The sequence below is a fragment of the Oncorhynchus masou genome, chromosome 1 (genome assembly GCF_036934945.1).
Source record: "Oncorhynchus masou masou isolate Uvic2021 chromosome 1, UVic_Omas_1.1, whole genome shotgun sequence".
NCBI classification, from domain to species: domain Eukaryota; kingdom Metazoa; phylum Chordata; class Actinopteri; order Salmoniformes; family Salmonidae; genus Oncorhynchus; species Oncorhynchus masou.
Window position 1 is genome coordinate 42,152,564 of NC_088212.1, and position 18,453 is coordinate 42,171,016.

Below are 18,453 nucleotides of genomic sequence, written 5' to 3' on the forward strand. Positions count from 1 at the left end.
TCGATGCAGGAAACACTGAAACATGCATGAGAGCATCAGCTGTTCTGGATGACGGCGTGATCAAGCTCTCCGTAGCCGATGAGGGTAAGACCTTCAAACAGGTCAATACTCACAAGGCCGCAGTGCCAGACGGATTACCAGGACGTGTACTCCGAGCATGCGCTGACCAATTTGCAAGTGTCTTCACTGACATTTTCAACCTCTCCCTATCTGAGTCTATAATTCCAACATGTTTCAAGCAGACCACCATAGTCCCTGTTCCCAAGAACACTAAGGTAACCTGCCTAAATGATTACTGACCCGTAGCACTCACGTCTGTTGCCATGAAGTGCTTTCTAAGGCTGGTCATGACTCACATCAATGCCATTTTCCCAGAAACCTAGGCCCACTCCAATTTGCAAACTGCCCCAACAGATCCACAGATGATATTGCACTCCATACTGCCTTTTCACACCTGGACAAAATAAACACCTACGTGAAAATGCTATTCATTGACTTCAGCTCAGCGTTCAACACCATAGTACCCTCAAAGATCATCACTAAGCTAAGGACCCTGGGACTAAACACCTCCCTCTGCAGCTGGATCCTGGACTTCCCGACGGACCGTCCCAAGGTGGTAAGGGTAGGTAACAAAACAGTCCCCTCCTGTACTCCTTGTTCACTCATGACTTTATGCTTGTCTCCACTCCCTCCAGGTGTCGCCCATCTTCCCCATTATCCCCTGTGTATTTATACCTGTGTTCTCTGTTTGTCTGTTGCCAGTTCGTTTTGTTCTTGAAACCTACTAGAATTTGTTCACCTGCACCTGCTTGTTTCTTGCTCCTGTTTTATTTTCCTTCCAGGTTTTGACCGTTATGCCTTCCCTGACCCTGCGCCTGCCTGCTGTTCTGTACTTTACCCCACCTTACTGGATTCTTTGACCCCTACCTGCTCTGACCCTGAGACTGCTTGCTGTTCTGAACCCTTTGCACCCTCTCTGGTTTATTGACCCTTGCCTGCCTTCGACACTGTCAGCATCTGGGTCATACCTGAATCGTGATAGTAGGAACTGGCCACGACTGACCCAACAAACTTGGACCAGCTCTGCAATGCAGGAGTTGCTTTGTGGTCTTATGTAAGGGTTCCAGACCTTGGCTGAACATCACAACCAAGCATTGAACACATTGCTGGAGCAATTCCATGGGTTGTCTACTATGCAGCCTACCACGATGGTTAACTCCCAACTCTTCAGTAAATTGGCTGTTAGCAGCACCGTCGCCCCGGTTTCCTGGGAACCCCGCTTACCTCCCCCGGAGCGCTTCGATGGAGACTCGGCACCTGTTGGGCATTTCTCACTCAGTGTTCACTTATCATCGAGCTGCAGACCTTCTCCGTCCCTTCGGACCACTCTAAAATAGTGTACCTCATCACGCTAATGTCTGGGAGGGCTCTCGCCTGGGCTACGGCAGTATCAGAACAACAGTCGGGCATATGCTCCAGTCTGGAAGAGTTCATGACAGAGATAAAGAAGGTTTTTGATGTTCCATTGCCCGGGAGAGAGGCTCTACAGAAGTTACTCCAGCTTTGGCAAGGCTCCCGCGGTGTGGCATACTAAGCAGTGGATTGCCGCAAGTTGGCAGCTGAGAGTGCCTGGAACCCAGAGGCACTGTTTGACATGATCCTGCACGGAGTTTCAGAGGAAGTATAGGACAAGCTTGTTGCCCGGGAACTACCGATGGATCTTGACTCGCTCATTGCCTTGACCATTCGGATCGATGGGCGACTATGGGAACAAAGGAAGAAGAGGAGATTTGATTTAACTCGCCCATCTCAGGGTTCCACCTCGCCTCCAAGGTATCCCGTAAGTCCCCAAAGGCTCCGTTACTGAGAGAATTCGGGGCTACCTGAGTTTCCCCGGGAGTCTCCGAAGGCTGCCGATTCACCTTTTCCCGAGTCCATACAACTAGGCCTCCAGCTGAACGGCCTTACAGGCTTCACACTAAGAGCTGTCTGTATTGCGAGACTACTGGTTATTTCATCTCCACCTGTCAACTAAAAAAAACAGGCTCACCGGTAGGAGCGGGTATTCGGGTGGGCCATACGGAGAATTTTTCCTCTCGAGGCGATCCAGTTCCCGCTCATTAAGTTTTCTCAGGTTTCCGCGGTATTGGGATTCTCCTGGCTCAAGCAACACAATCCCCGCATTGACTGGTCTGCTGGTGCCGTCTTGGGCTGGAGACTGTTCTGCCACCCCCATTAACTGAAGTCAGCGCATCCTGTCCCGGGACGTCTTCCTGGGGCCTCGGGAAGTTGCCTCTGACCTCTCTGTCATTCCCTCGGTGTACCATGACCTCCGGGAGGTGCTCAGTAAGGCCCAGGCCACTTCGCTTCCCGCCACACTGACCATATGACTGCGGGATTGATCTTCTCCCAGGCATCACTCTGCCCCGGGGACGACTGTACTCTCTGTCTGGTCCGGAGACCAAGGCTATGGAAACCTACATTGAGGACTCCCGATCTGCTTGGTTCATCCGTCCTTCTATCTCCCCCGCCGGTGCAGGGTTCTTCTTTGTGGAAAAAAGGACAAAACCCTGCACCCATGCATCGACTACCGAGGTCTCAACGACATCACGGGGAAGAACCGCTACCCACTACCTCTCATTTCCTCTGCCTTCGAGCCGCTCCAGGAGGCCATTTGTTCTCCAAGCGAGACCTATGGAACGCCTACCACCTGGTAGTACAGGAAAAGGAGGACAGAGCATGCCCCCATTCTCATCGACGGGGCTGTAGTGGGACAGGTTGAGAGCTTTAAGTTCCTTGAGATCCACATCACTAGTCCAAGCACACCAAGACAGTCGTAAAGAGGGCATGACAAAACCTATTCCCACTCAGGAGACTGAAAAGATTTGGCATGTGTCCTCAGATCCTCAAAATGTTCTACAGCTGCAACATCGAGAACATCCTGACGGGTCGCATCACTGCCTGGTATGGCAACTGATTGGCCTCCGACTGCAAGGAACTACAGAGGGTAGTGCGTACGGCCCAGTACATCGCTGGGGACAAGCTTCCTGCCATCCAGGACCTCTATACCAGGTGGTGTCAGAGGAAGGCCCTAAAAATTGACAAAAACTTCTGCCACGCTAGTCATAGACTGTTCTCTCTGCTAACACATGGCAAGCGGTACCAGAGCACCAAGTCTAGGTCCAAGAGGCTTCTACCCCCAAACCATAAGACTGGACATCTAATCAAATGGCTACCCAGACTATTTGCACTGCCCCCCCCCCTCCTTTATGCTGCTGCTACTCTCTGTTATTATCTATGTATATCACATATCACATGTCACTTTAATAACTCGACCTACATGTGCATATCACCTCAATTACCTCGGCTAACCAGTGCCTCATGCACATTGACTCTGTACCGGTACCCCCTGTATATAGCCTCGCTATTGTTATTTTACTGCAGGTCTTTAATTATTTATTACTTTTATCTCATTTTTTGTATTTTTCTTAAAACTGCATTGTTGGTTAAGTATGTAAGTAAGCATTTCACTGTAAGGTCTGTTGTATTCGGCGCATGTGATAAAAATAATTTGATTTGATTCAGCGGGTGTTGAGCGTTCGTAAATTAATTCTGCGCTCAGTCAGACGAGAGTGCTCTGAAATCGGAGGAGATAGCCAGGGAGAATTGCACCCGAATGCACCCATCATACTACATAGTAACTATAAACATGTTACATAGACATCATGTTACACAGTAACCACAGACATCATGTTACATAGTAACCATTGACATCATGTTTCATAGTAACCATAGACATCATGTTTCATAGTAACCATAGACATCATGTCTCATAGTAACCATAGACATCATGTCTCATAGTAACCATAGACATCATGTCACATAGTAACCATAGACATCATATCACATAGTAAACATAGACATCATGCAACATAGTAAACATAGACATCATGTTACATAGTAACCATAGACATCATGTTACATAGTAAACATAGACATCATGTAACATAGTAAACATAGACATCATGTCATATTGTAACCATAGACATCATGTCATATTGTAACCATAGACATCATGTCATATTGTAACCATAGACATCATGTCATATTGTAACTATAGACATCATGTCATATTGTAACTATAGACATCATGTCATATTGTAACCATAGACATCATGTCATATTGAAACCATAGACTTCATGTTACATAGTAACCATAGGCTTCATGTTATATAGTTACCATAGACATCATGTTATATGGTAACCATAAGCATCATGCTACATAGTTACCATAAACATCATGTTGCATAGTAACCATAGACATCATGTTGCATAGTAACCATAGACACGATGTTGCATAGTAACCATAGACATCACACTACATAATTATGTACTTCTATGGTGAGGTATAGAGTTTAAAATCTAATCAGGGAATATATTAAAATGAGCATAATTTAGATGCAATGATATACTGATATGCTTTAATGTTTTGTGCATCAGCTTTTATTATTATTTGTTTATGTTAGTTTTTTTACATTCTGCAACTGGTGTAAAGTGTCCTTAAGTCTGGTCCACCAGCTGAATCTCTCACTGTCTACCATGTAGTAGCAGTAAGTCTGGCCCTGGGATAGTGACCTTGGGTTTCAGATATAAACCTTGACAAAAAGCTTTTATCATTACTACATTGGTGTAGATTTATAATATTGATATAACTTGGTCAGAATCATAGAAATATAATTAATAGACCTATAGAACTAAATTCAGAATGAATGTCTTCTGTCTACTCATATGTCTTAAAGCAATTATACCATGCATTAGTCAAGTCTCTGAATAACCTCCACAAGGTTCAACCATGTCCATTCCGCTTTGTGTATTTCTATGTTAAACCGGTCTTTAAACATAGAGAGGAAGAGTCCATGTTCTCAGGACTACAGGAGCTCTTATTGGTTCAGTCTCAGCACACAGATCAAGATGAGATAGATCAGAGAACACATAGAGACATCTACTGATTGCACCATATTTCAAAGATAGTATATGATGCACACACTGACATACAAACAGATATAAGTAAGGACAGTACAAATGGTGCACACTGTAAAAAAGCCAACTTAACCAATTGCTTAATCAGCATTGTTCTGTGAGTTGGGTGGACTTCAGAAGGACGAGACATTGAGCTAATGGGTGAATGTTTGTTCACTCAACAAACTTTGCTCACAGTGGGCTGAATGTATAAAAACTTGTTGAGTTGAATTACAATTTAATGTTTGTCTTTGGAAGGCAACACTGTATGTTGGTTCAGCTATATTTCCAAATGTGAAACAAACTCACAATCCTATAGCAGCTGGTTGCCTTACAATTGTACATTGGTTCAACTTTTTTACAGTGCAGGGAGTCAAATAAACATCTCAACTCAATCAACTCAAAGTGCAGGTGTAGCCTAGTTCAACTTCAACACAGGTGGTTAGGGAGATAAAGTCAAGTTGAATTTGAAATGTGTTGATTGATCCATACACTTGTATTACAATGATGAGCCTGCTTACAATAAAGTTGACCATTGCGATGTAGATTAGTTTCCCTTGACTGATATGAGGGGGAGGGGTACTCAATTGTAGACACCTTTAGTTAGTTAATGATGATTTCAGGGGTGCATAGATGAGGGTATAAAGAGGGAGCTGAGGTTGTCTCTACCTTATAGTCATCATGTCTTTCTCAGGGAAATACCAGCTGGAGACACATGACAATTTTGAGCCTTTCATGAAGGCTATTGGTAAGTCTTGCTGTTGTTTGTACATGTGTGACGTGATTAGACTTGGGGTGTTAATTTCAGATGTTGTATTCCTTTCAGTAATGATGTTCAATGGTGATTGCTGATACAACGGTTAATCGAGTAGCAAACAAAGCTAGCACATTAGATTCCTTGGACGCTGAGCAGATGTGATAATTAAGACTTATCATGTTTTATTATCCTTCTGAGAACAACTTCTAGGTCATTGAGGTTTCTGAGAAACTTGCTGAAATTCATGAAGAATTTAATTGCACTTCTCTCTTAGTTTGGGTTAACTCACTTCAAGCACAGATGGGACCCATGGATATTAATCTATTGTGGCATGGTGTCAGTGACTCAAACCTTTGTTCTTGTCCTTTTATCCATGGAATTACTCCACTCTGCCACCAGGATGGATTTGACATGCAATGTTTTTTTTGTAACTCATGCAAAGTGGTTCAATTTTAGTCTATTCAAAGGGAACAAGCACTCATTAGAATAAGGTGTGGACAATTATAGGGCAAGGTCCACACACTTAACAAGAGGATGGCATTTTGTTGACGGCTGAGATCCGCATGTTTTTTTTCTTAGAACGTTACTCATTTTAATATTTTGAGAACATGACTTCAAATAGAATTGAGAATCTACAGAACATTATGCTGGACTACTGTTATTCCCACAGGTGAATGTTCAGGTTTGCTGAACAACTTGAACATTTCCAATGTCAAATGAGTTGAACATTGCCTTAAGTTAAAGGTTTTACCTTTCAGGACATGTTCTGATAAAGTAAGGAAATGCCAAGAAATGTTCCTTAAATGTGCTGACTGTTCCTAAGCAGTTCTGCACATTACCAGAACGGGGTATGCAAAATGGCTCTAACAAACCTATGCCTCTCAGAACGTGAAGCGCTAGCTGACGCATTTAATTTTGTTTCCATATTTTTAAATGAGTTTTGCTTCAGTAATTCAGTGTTCATGTCTGATTTCAAACTTTTTGGTGTATATAAAACGCAATTCATGACTCTCACACTCATGCATGTAGGTCTCCCTGATGAGCTTATCCAGGAGGGCAAAGACATCAAGAGCATCTCTGAGATTGAGGAGACTGGAGACCACTTCAAGGTGACTGTCACCACGGGGACAAAGATCCTCACCAACTCCTTCACCATTGGCCAGGAGACGGCACTCGAGACGCTGACCGGGGAGAGGGTCAATGTGGGTGGCGCATGTCACAACCCAACCATGAGTTTCATACATGTAGCCTGGGTTTATCCATCTCCCTACAAATACAGCCAGTATCTAACTATAAGTTCAGCTGATGTGGGGTCACTATGGTTAGTTCATGTCCCAGTGATGTTGGGTTAGTAGTTACATTATGTCCAAATACTACAGCATTTAAGTCCCCCCCACCCCCCCCCCCCCCCACACACTTTATAGCAGTTTACATGTCATAATCAACTCACACCTGTTGCACACAGTCAAATGTTTTCTCCATATATGGCCATCTGTAGGCCTAATAAATTGGCGCGAGTTGACCGCAAGTTGACCGAACATGCCTAACATTAAACAGCTCTCCTGTTTTCCAGTCTGTGGTGATGAGGGAAGGTAACAAGCTGAAGGTCTCCCTGAAGGGGATCGACTCTGTCACAGAGCTAGCAGATGCAAACACCCTCGTCAACGTGAGTCCGGGGCATAAATGACACTATTTTAGGGTTAATTTATACAGTTAAAAAAAGGGATAGTCTTTGCTGCCCCCTATGTTCTAATTACAGCGGAAGCCTGCTCTACTGGGGTAGAATTACTGAGTAATGATTAAATGGATCTGAGTAATGATTAAATGGATCTAGTACATGCTCTTTCTCTTTTCAGACCATGACTGTCGCGGGCATTGCTTACAAGAGGATCAGCAAACGAATATGATCTACTGCACTGTTTGGATTAATAAAATGTGAAAGCAATGTTCTGTTCTCAAAATATTATTTACGTGGGTAGAACTTCAGGGAAATTTAGGTTCTGCAATGAACTTTCCATTTGAGTTGGAAGAATGTGACTTAACTCAGTGGGATTCAATACAATAGTAAAGTTAATTTAAACAGTATATGCTGCCCAACATATTTCTAAACAATTAACGTGATTACTTAATTTAAATACTGCTGGGCTAAAATTTTATTTTAAGGCTTTGCTGTCACTAGTTTCTCACCGGTGTAGCTGACAAGGGGCTGAAGGTGAGGGTGACTGATTTTCCAGGTATGGTGGGTGAGGAGTAATGACTGTATGGGTTGATTCCTCTGATAATGTGACCTCATCTCCAGGTGTATATACTGTTAGGTCAGTACTTCTGCTGGTGGTTTGTTTCTTGATGTCTGCTTCATTTGGTTTGTTCCTGCTCATTTACTATTTCTTCAGGGACTCCTGCATGCGTATTCTCAACTCCTCTCGGTCTGCAAAGCATGGCGGGATCATGTCAGAGGCATTTCAGTCTTGCAGGTCGTCCCGTGTGTTTCATGTCTTAACTCCAGATCTTTGCTGGGATGTGTGGGTTCTCTGCAGGTTGACATGCCAGTATGTCAACCCCCCCCCCCCCCCCTCTCTAGTTGCCATCCCAAGGGCAAACTGGTTCAGATGGTATAGTTTACTAACAAAGTAATAGTAATCCCTTTTGTACTGTGCAAAAATAGAAATGCAACATGAATTGTTAGTCCCATGTTTCACGTACTGATAATTCGTGAAGTTGTCCTCAAGCACAAATTGCATTTAATGGTTTACATCCCTGTTAGTAAGCATTAATCCTTTAGCCAAGATAATCCAGCCATCTGTTTTGGCATAGCAAGATACTGATTTGAAGGCATGATCATTACATCGGTCCACCTTGCGCTGGGGAGAAGTCACTCAAGTGCTTTTTTTCTTTGTCACAGCGCCAAGGATGTCTCAAGTTCAGGGAGCGTGCAATTGGCATGGTTATTGCAGGAATGGCCACCAGTGGTTGACAGGATTGAATGTTAATTTCTCTACCATTTTAAAGAACTCTGCACTATGTCGAACCGGTCTCCCCACCGCAGACCGTGTACCCACGCCAGCCCTCCACATCTGACTTTACCTACGGGATCATCTGAGAACTGCCACCCGGGCAGCTGATGCAACTGGGTTTGCAGAACTGATGCATTTCTGCTCAAATGGTCAAATCGTCTTGCGGAAGCTCATCTACATGGTCGTCGTGACCAGGGTCTTGACCTAACTGCAGTTCGACGTCGTCGCAGACTCCATTGGGCAAATGCTCAATTTCACTGGCACGCTGGAGAAGTTTACTCTTCACGAGTTTATCAGCGGTTTGCTGACGTGAACAGAGTGCCCCATGTTGACGGTGCGTTTAGGATATGGGTGTGCAAAAGCTACGGACAAACACAATTGCATTTAATCTATGGCAGTTTGAATGTGCAGAAATACCATGACCTGGAGGATTTGGTGTTCAATTTATCTGCCATCACCTCATGTTTCTGCAAGAACGCAAGCCCCCATGTTCCTGGAAGCTGAAAATTTCCCAGTTCTTCCATGTTCTGCATACTCACTTGACATGTCACCCATTGAGCATGTTTGAGATGACAACATTCCACAGGCACTGATGAACAGCATGATCAACTCTCTGCAAAAGTGATGTTGCGCTGCTTGACTTAAATAGTGGTCACACAAGATTCTGACTGGTTTTCTGATCCACGCCCCTATAGATGTGTACAAACACACATAGAAATTGTTGCATTTTATATTTTTGTTCCAAGATTTTACTGAGTTAAAGTGCATTCGGGAAATCGTCAGAAAGTCCCCTTGACTTTTTTGCCATTTTGTTACGTTAGTGTCACGGCTTTTGTTGTGGGAAGGAGGAGCGGACCAAAATGCAGCGTAGTTGTGATTCATTTTATTTAATAAGGAAACTATACACTATTAAACTAACAAATGTACGAAAACCGAACAGCCCTATCTGGTGCAAAACACAGACAGGAACAATCACCCACAAACAGTGAAACCCAGGCTACCTAAATATGGTTCCCAATCAGAGACAATGACTAACACCTGCCTCTGAGAACCATATCAGGCCAGACATAGAAATAGACAAACAAGACATCCAACATAGAATGCCCACTCAGATCACACCCTGACCAACCAAAACATACAAAGTAAACTATGGTCAGGGTGTGACATACAGCCTCATACTGAAATTGATTACATTTTTTTCCCCTCAACAATCTACACACTGCCCCATAATGATAAAGCAAAAACAGGTTTTTAGAAATGTTTGCACATCCTTAGTTACATAAGTATTTCAAACTTTTGCTATAAGACTCAAAATTGAGCTCAGGTGCATCCTGTTTCCTTTGCATAACCTTGACGTTTTTACAACTTGATTGGAGTCCACCAACGGTAACTTCAATTGATTGGACATGATTTGGAAAGGCGCACACCTATATCAGGTCGAAGGAATGTCCGTAAAGCTCCGGGACTGGATTGTGTCAAGGCACAAATCTGGGGGCAATGTATAGAGATCCCTGATGAAAACCTGTTCCAGAGCGCTCAGGATCTCAGACTCGGGCAAAGGTTCACTTTCCAACTAGGAAACAGCCCTAAACACAACCAAGACAATGCGGGAGTGGCTTCGGGACTTTGAGTGGCCCGGACTTGAACCCGATCTTACTTCTTTGGAGAGACCTGAAAATAGCTGTGCAACGATGCTCCCCATCCAGCCCGACAGAGCTTGAGAGGATCTGCAGAGAATAATAGGAGAAACTCCCCAAATACAGGTGTGCCAAGCTTGTAGCGTCATACCCAAAAACTCTTCCTCACATGCTTGTTTGGCGTCAATTCCACTAACGTGCGGTTTGTGGCTAACCTTACTTCGCTACCTGCCAACTTGACGATTTTTACTTTTTAAATGGTTCTTTTTATATTTATTTTTTTTCCCTCCAACTTTTTCATTCAACCTTTTCAACCCGGACGCTTTATCTGGACGTGTTCGTCAGGACCTCCACCAGCCTAAGCTTAGTAGTAACATTTATCTAATTGCAGTTGCTGTACTCATAAAATACAGGAGAACAATCATTTTACGGTGGGGATGGCTGTGCTGCAATTCAAGCTTCAGACGCAATCATTAGGCAAGGGTAAATTAAGTGTCTGAAAGGATGTAACAGCATCAGTACCACCAGTAAGTACATATAGTAGTATAAATCCCCTCGCACAGTCCCTGCAGCCGGACAACTTTCTCATGGCTTCTGGAAGGAAATGCTGTAGGAAAGCTCAACCGGTGTCGGTCATTAAACAAACTTTCAACCGGTTCTCCCCATTAAGCAACGAGTCAGAGGCCGAGCTCTGACAAATAGAAAACCCTAGTCATTGGCAACTCCATTACCCAAAGTATTAGACTTAAAACGAATCAACCTGCGATCATACACTGTTTAACAGGGGGCAGGGCTACCGACTTTAAGGCTAATCTGAAGATGGTGCTGGCTGAGGCTAAAACTGGCGAGTATAGACATATTGTTATCCACGTTGGCACCAACGATATTAGGATGAAACGGTCAGAAGTTACCATGTGCAACATAGCTTCAGTGTGTAAATCAGTTAGAAAGATGTCGGCCTCGAGTAATTGTCTCTGGCCTCCTCCCAGTTAGGGGAATGATGAGCTCTACAGCAGTCTCACAACTCAAATCGCTGGGAAACTGTTTTCTGCCCTTCCCAAAATATATAATTTGTGGATTATTGGCCCTCTTTCTGGGACTCACTCACAAACAGGACCAATCCTGGCCTGCTGAGGAGTGACGGACTCCATCCTAGCTGGCGGGGTGCTCTCATCTTATCTACGATCATTGACAGGGCTCTAACCCTAGTTCCACAATGAGAGAGGGTGCAGGCCAGCCAGGCAGCTTAGTGGAGTCTGCCACTAGCACTGTCAGTGTAGTCAGCTCAGCTATCCCCATTGACATCATGCCTGTGCCTCGGTTAAGGTTGGGCAAAACTTAACATGGCAGTGTACACCTTAGCAATCTCACTTGAATAAAGACCTCCTCCATTCTTGTCATTATTGAAAGAGATTGTGATATCGCAAAATAGGGCTACTTATTGTCAGATCCCTCACTTGCAAGGCAGTCAGTCATTGAACTAAACACTGATCATAATCTTGATGTGATTGGCCTGATTGAAACATTGCTGATGCCTGATGAATTTACTATGTTAAATGAGGCCTCTCCTCCTGGTTATACTAGTGACCATATCCCCGCGCATCCCGCAAAGGTGACGGTGTTTCAGACATTTAAGATAGCAAATTTCAATAAAACATTTTTTTTGCGTCTGCGTCCTTGTCTTTTGAGCTTCTAGTCATGAAATCTATGCAGCCGACTCAATCGCTTTTTATAGGTACTGTTTACAGGCCTCCTGGGTCATATACAACATTCCTCACTGACTTCCCTGAATTCCTATCGGACTTTGTAGTCATAATAATGACAGATAATATTCAAATTTTTGTGACTTTAATATTCACTCACTCCAAAAGGCTTTTGGGTTTTGTCCAACAAATCTCCGGACCTACTCACTGCCACAGTCAGTCTGGACCTAGTGTTGTCCCATGGAATAAATGTTGTGGATCTAAAGGTTGTTCCTCATAATCCTTTAATATCGGACCACCATTTTATTATGTTTGCAATTGCAACAAATAATCTGCTCAGACCCCAACCAAGGATCATCAAAAGCCGTGCAATAAATTCTCGGACAACCCAAAGATTCCTAGATGCCCTTCCAGACTTTCTCCACCTACCAAGGATGCCAGAGTACAAAAATCAGTTAACCACCTAACTGGGGAACTCAATTTAACATTGTGTAATACACTAGATGCAGTCGCACCCCTAAACAAAAAAAACCTTTGTCATAAGAAAACAGCTCCCTGGTATACCCGAGGTCTGAAGCAAGCTTCCAGAAAACTGGAACGATAATGGTCACACAAACCGGAATCTTCCAGCTAGCGTGGAACGACGGTACCATGCATTATTGAAGAGCCCTCACTGCTGCTCGATCATCCTATTTTTCCAACCTAATTGAGGAAAATAAGAACGATCCAAAATGTATTTTTGATATTGTCGCAAAGCTAACTAAAAAGCAGCATTCCCCAAGAGAGGATGGCTTTCACTTTAGCAGTGATAAATTCCTGAACGTCTTTGACGAAAAGATCATGATCATTAGAAAGCAAATTACGGACTCTTCTTTATATCTGCGTATTCCTCCAGAGCTCAGTTGTCCTGAGTTGTGCACCACACTGCCAGGACCTAGGATCAAGGCAGACACTCAAGTTTTCTAATACTATATCTCTTGACACATTGATGAAAATAATCACGGCCTCCAAATCCTCAAGCTGTATACTGGACTTTATTCCAATTAACTACTGAAAAAGCTGCTTTCTGTGCTTGGCCCTCCTAACAGCTCTCTATCCACTGGATGTGTACCAAACTCATTAAAAGTGGCAGTAATAAAGCCTCTCTTGAAAAAATCCAAACTTGACCCAGATAATATAAAATACTCTCAGCCTATTTTGAATCTCCCATTCCTCTCAAAAAAATGAAAAAGTTGTTGCACAGCAACACACTGCCTTCCTGAAGACAATGTATAGAAAACGCTTCAGTCTGGTTTTAGACCCCATCATAGCACTGAGACTGCACGTGTGAAGGTGGTAAATGACTTTTTAATGGCGTCAGGCCGAGGCTCTGTGTCTGTCCTCGTGCTCCTAGGCCGTAGTGCTGCTTTTGATAGCATAGATCACCACATTCCTTTGGAGAGATTGGAAACCCAAATTGGTCTACACCGACAAATTCTGGCCTGGTTTCGATCTCATCTGACGTAAAGATATCAGTTTGTCTCTGTAGATGGTTTGTCCTCTGACAAATCAACTGTAAATTTCGATGTTCCTCAAGGCTCCGTTTTAGGACCACTATTGTTTTCACTATATATTCTAACTCTTTCACTGCTATGCAGACGACACACAGCTGTACATTTCGATGAACCATGGTGAAGCCCCAAAATTTCCCTCACCTGGAAGCCTGTGTTTCAGACATAAGGAAGTGGATGGCAGCAAATGTTTTACTTTTGAACTCGGACAAAACAGAGATGCTAGTTCTAGGTCGCAAGAAGCAAAGAGATTTCTTCTGTTGGATCTGACAATTCATCTTGATGGTTGTACAGTCATCTCAAATTAAACTGTGAAGGACCTCTGCTTTTCCCTGGACCCTAATCTCTCCTTTTACCAACATATCAAGACTGTTTCAAGGACAGCTTTTCTCCATCTACGTAACATTGCAGAAATCAGAAACTTTCTGTCCAAACATTCTGTAAAAAAAATGAATCCATCCTTTTTTCACTTCAAGGTTAGACTACTGCAATGCTCTACTTTCTGGCTACCCGGAGAAAGCACTAAATAATCTTCCTGTCCGGGTTGGCGCCCCCTCCTTGGGTTCGTGCCGTGGGGGAGATCTTTGTGGGTTATACTCGGCCTTGTCTTAAGATAGTACATTGAAGATATCCCTCTGGTGTGGGGGCTGTGCTTTGGCAACGTTGGTGGGGTTATGTCCTGCCTGTTTGGCCCTGTCCTGGGGTATCGTCGGACGGGGCCACATTGTCTCCCGAACCCCGAAAGGTGCAGCGTGGTAAGTGTTCATGGCTTTTAATAATACTCAAAACTGAACACTGAATAACAAAAACACAAAGAAACAACCAAAACAGTTATGACTGGTACAAAGACTGAAAACAACCACCCACAAAACACAAAGGAAAACAGGCTACCTAAATATGGTTCTCAATCAGGGACAACGATAGACAGCTGCCTCTGATTACTATATAAGGCCAAACAGAAATAGAAAATATAGAAAAACTAACATAGACTGCCCACCCCAACTCACGCCCTGACCATACTAAATAAAGACAAAACAAAGGAATAAAGGTCAGAATGTGACACGGGGGCTAGGGTCAGTCTGTTATATATAGAGTATTTCTCCTGTCTTATCTGGGGTCCAGTGTGAATTTAAGTATGCTCTCTCTCACTTTTTCACTCAGAGTACCTAATCCCTAGGACCATGCCTCAGTATTACCTGGCCGGATGACTCCTTGCTGTCCCCAGTCCATCCGGTCCTGCTGCTGCTCCAGTTTCAACTGTTCTGCCTACAGCTATGGAACATTGACCTGTTTCCAGACGTGCTACTTTGTCCCAGACCTGCTGTTTTCAACTCTCTAGAGACAGAGGGAGCGGTGGAGATACTCTGAATGATCGGCAATGAAAATCCAACTGACATTTACTCCTGAGGTGCTGACCTGTTGCACATTCGACAACCACTGTGATTTATTATTATTTGACCCTGCTGGTCATCTATGAACATTTGAACATCTTGGCCATGTTCTGTTATCTCCACCCGGCACAGCCAGAAGAGGACTGGCCACCCCTCATAGCCTGGTTCTTCTCTAGGTTTCTTACTAAGTTCCGGCCTTTCTAGGGAGTTTTTCCTAACCACCATGCTTCTACACCTGCATTGCTTGCTGTTTGCGGTTTTAGGCTGGGTTTCTGTACAGCATTTTGTGCCATCAGCTGATGTAAGAAGGGCTATATAAATAAATGTGATTGATTGATTGACTCAGGGCTGTAATTGCTGCCAAAGGTGATTCAACAAAGAACTGAGTAAAGGGTCTGAATACTTATGTACATGTGATATTTCAGTTTTTTTATTTTTAATACATTTCCAAAGATTTCTAAATGTGTTTTCCCTTTGTCATTATGGGGTATTGTGTGTAGATTGATGGAAAAAGTCAAGGGGTCTGAATACTTTCCAAATGCAATGTACATTTTGCAGTAAATACAACCATGGTACAGTAGTAGCAGATACTGTAACTAATAAATCAATACGGTGATCAAACAAGTTGTATAAGTACAATAGTTTGTCTTTACTTTAACCCATTACCCACTATCTCCTTTCCTCCACCGTGTTCTGGCAGTTTCTCTTCTCTCTCTCTCTCTTTTATATATATATATGACCCTCTGACTAGGTGGGGTGTCAAGTAGGATAGCATAAGGCCAGGTCAGCAGCTGTCCCTGTGCATTCATGGAGGTCCAGGACAGATGCACATCCAATGAGCCCTGCCATGCCTCCGCCTGCATATACATGTCCAGAGATCTGTGGGAACACACAGTAGCAGAGGGATTTGGGTAGGGCCAAATGGAATCAGATGATATCTGAGGAACCATTCATTAGAATTGCAGCTAATTCTGACACATTATTATTAACACCCTACATTTGCTGCCAGTCATTGCTTTGTAATGTCTATTCCACTAACTTTTAATTCTATAGTTGTGTCCCTGTGATATCACCTGGAGCATAATTGAGCACCCTGAGACCTCGTTCCTCCTCAGCCAAGTCTCTGAACAACATCTCTCAGGCAGCCTTCCCTGTACAGTACAGCACCAGTGGAGGCAGGCCTGCACGGAGAACAGAGATGAGTTACCCCAATATCCATGCAAATCTCCTGTGCAAGATTTGTGTGATAGTTCAAGTTGCATGTGAATTTTCTGTAGTTCGTGTTCAACACTAATTGATTATAACCACTCTCTCACCAGCAATCAGCAGCAGAGAGTAGAAACAGGAAGAGAGCAAGAAGGCATCTCACCGGTGTTGTTGATGAGCGGCATATGATCGATATTGAGCGTGACCTCTTCCCGGACAACCCAATCTCCTCCACCCCCTCTCTCCTGCTCAGGTCTGCAGGAACACAGCAGACCACCAGCCCCCCCTGAACCACCACAGAATCCTCCAGATCCTCCCTCTGCAATCTTAGCTGGTCCCCAGACCGAGCCAGCAGGAGAAAGACCGGGCCAGGCTGGAGCCTTGCACACCACCTGGTAGATCAAATACATTGGGGAGTATTTATAGTTACTGTACTTTTCTGACAGTGGTCTGGTTTCTCCACAGATGGATTGACGGACAGACAGAAACAAAGAAAGAACTCACCTGCATTGCCATTATGCGGCCAAAGCCGCGCTGTTGGAGTCAGAAAAGAGGAGGCTGGACATGGACATCAGATCAGCCTGCATCCTCGGACTAGAAAGGAACAAAGAGAGAGATTAGCGCTGATGAGTGGAGGAGAGGAGAATATGCAACGAGAGGGATTGTGGGTTTTGCCGATGAGAGATGAGTGTCTTTTATGATGGAATGGGCATTGCACTCAGGCAGAACTAACACTATCTTGTGTGGATGCTATATTTTGCATGACTTAATGTCTTAAGATACATCCTGAGATATCGATTAGATGTTGTTAGTTGGCCAGTTTAATATTGTGTCACAGAATGTTACGTGTCATGAAATGGGAAAACATTATGATTCTTTTCATCCATGACAAACAAATTGACAAACAATATTTTTCATTTTGTGAATAATATGTTAAAGGGACTCAGATTTGAAGGAAATTGACAGGATATGACATATTTAAAGGTATCATTAACATACTGTATGACCTATATGAGATATGGGCAATTCCACAGTAACAGGGGGATGCTGAGACTCAGTTTTTTTAACTTTCACGTGCCAATCCCCCACACTTTCCTCTTGTCCCATAACCCTTGCTTCATGTACACTAACAACAGAGCTGCCAGCTATAGAGGACACTGACACGACCAGTGCAAACCATGAGGCACATCAACTTAAAAAATAAAAAAAACTATGTAGCTGCACGCTAGTAAACAAATGCAGTTAATTATGGGTTTTCACTTTTTCACTTAACAGCCTGTGTTTACTGTAGGCTACGCATATAACAATGTTAACCTCACAATATCTTTTTTTTATAGCAGAACATTAATGTGGCTATCTCCCTTCTATGTTCGTATCCATAACCACATCCTAGGATGCATCTCCAACCTGCCTTAGTCACCATGCAGATTGCAGCCTCCACACATGGTGCAGTCAGACAATGCATTATTTCCGGGTTTCAGGTTATCACTGATCTCTCTGTTTCCTGTCAACTTATGGCACCTGTTATGTCACATTTCAGTGTCACCTTCATTTCTATTACATAAAGGATATCCAGTTCTTTTGGGATCGAGATAAAACTGGGCAATACGTTCTTCTTCTTCTTCACATACACTCTCATCCCTCTCCTCTTCCGTGCTGCATTGCAACCCCTTCCCCATCTGCTTGACATGATCACAGAGCAGACGAAGCATGTTTCCATGGCAACTCCAACGTGTTGGTATCACTTGAGAGAGATTGTCATGTTTGGGGCTCCATTCATCTCTGTTACCCTGAAGTACAATTCTCCAGAAAGTTTGTCACGGCTTGTTTTACACAGAATCTGTTTAAGAGCAATTAGGGCTCCATAGAGTTATCAGAATGTTCGGCTATATTAGGCTACATCCACAAGGTTTCCAGCATGCTTCTAATTAGCATGATGTCCTTTAATAACTAAATTTGCCCTTGCACTCCTAAACAACGCAATTTTTAGAGAATTTGGCAAAGGTTAAAGTCTACAAAACTTAGTCCACTCTGTATCATATTCTAGTTTGGGATTTTTTTATTTTGTATTTAACCTTTAACTAGGCAAGTCAGTTAGGAACAAATTATTATTTAAAATGACGGACTGGAAACTGAAAACTGTATTGAAAAACTGTATTCACTGATGAGAAAATTT

The 18,453-nt window shown here is 43.4% G+C and overlaps 1 protein-coding gene across 1 annotated transcript; it reads left to right on the top strand.

Annotated features, from left to right (window-relative positions):
- The first annotated feature begins 5,700 nt into the window (after positions 1–5,700).
- On the top strand, positions 5,701–7,683 carry LOC135553832 (fatty acid-binding protein, liver-type-like). The gene is made up of 4 exons (XM_064985794.1): positions 5,701–5,767; positions 6,806–6,978; positions 7,350–7,442; positions 7,633–7,683. The coding sequence occupies exons 1-4, from the start codon at positions 5,701–5,703 to the stop codon at positions 7,681–7,683; spliced, it is 384 nt and encodes a 127-aa protein (XP_064841866.1).
- The last annotated feature ends 10,770 nt before the right edge of the window (positions 7,684–18,453 follow it).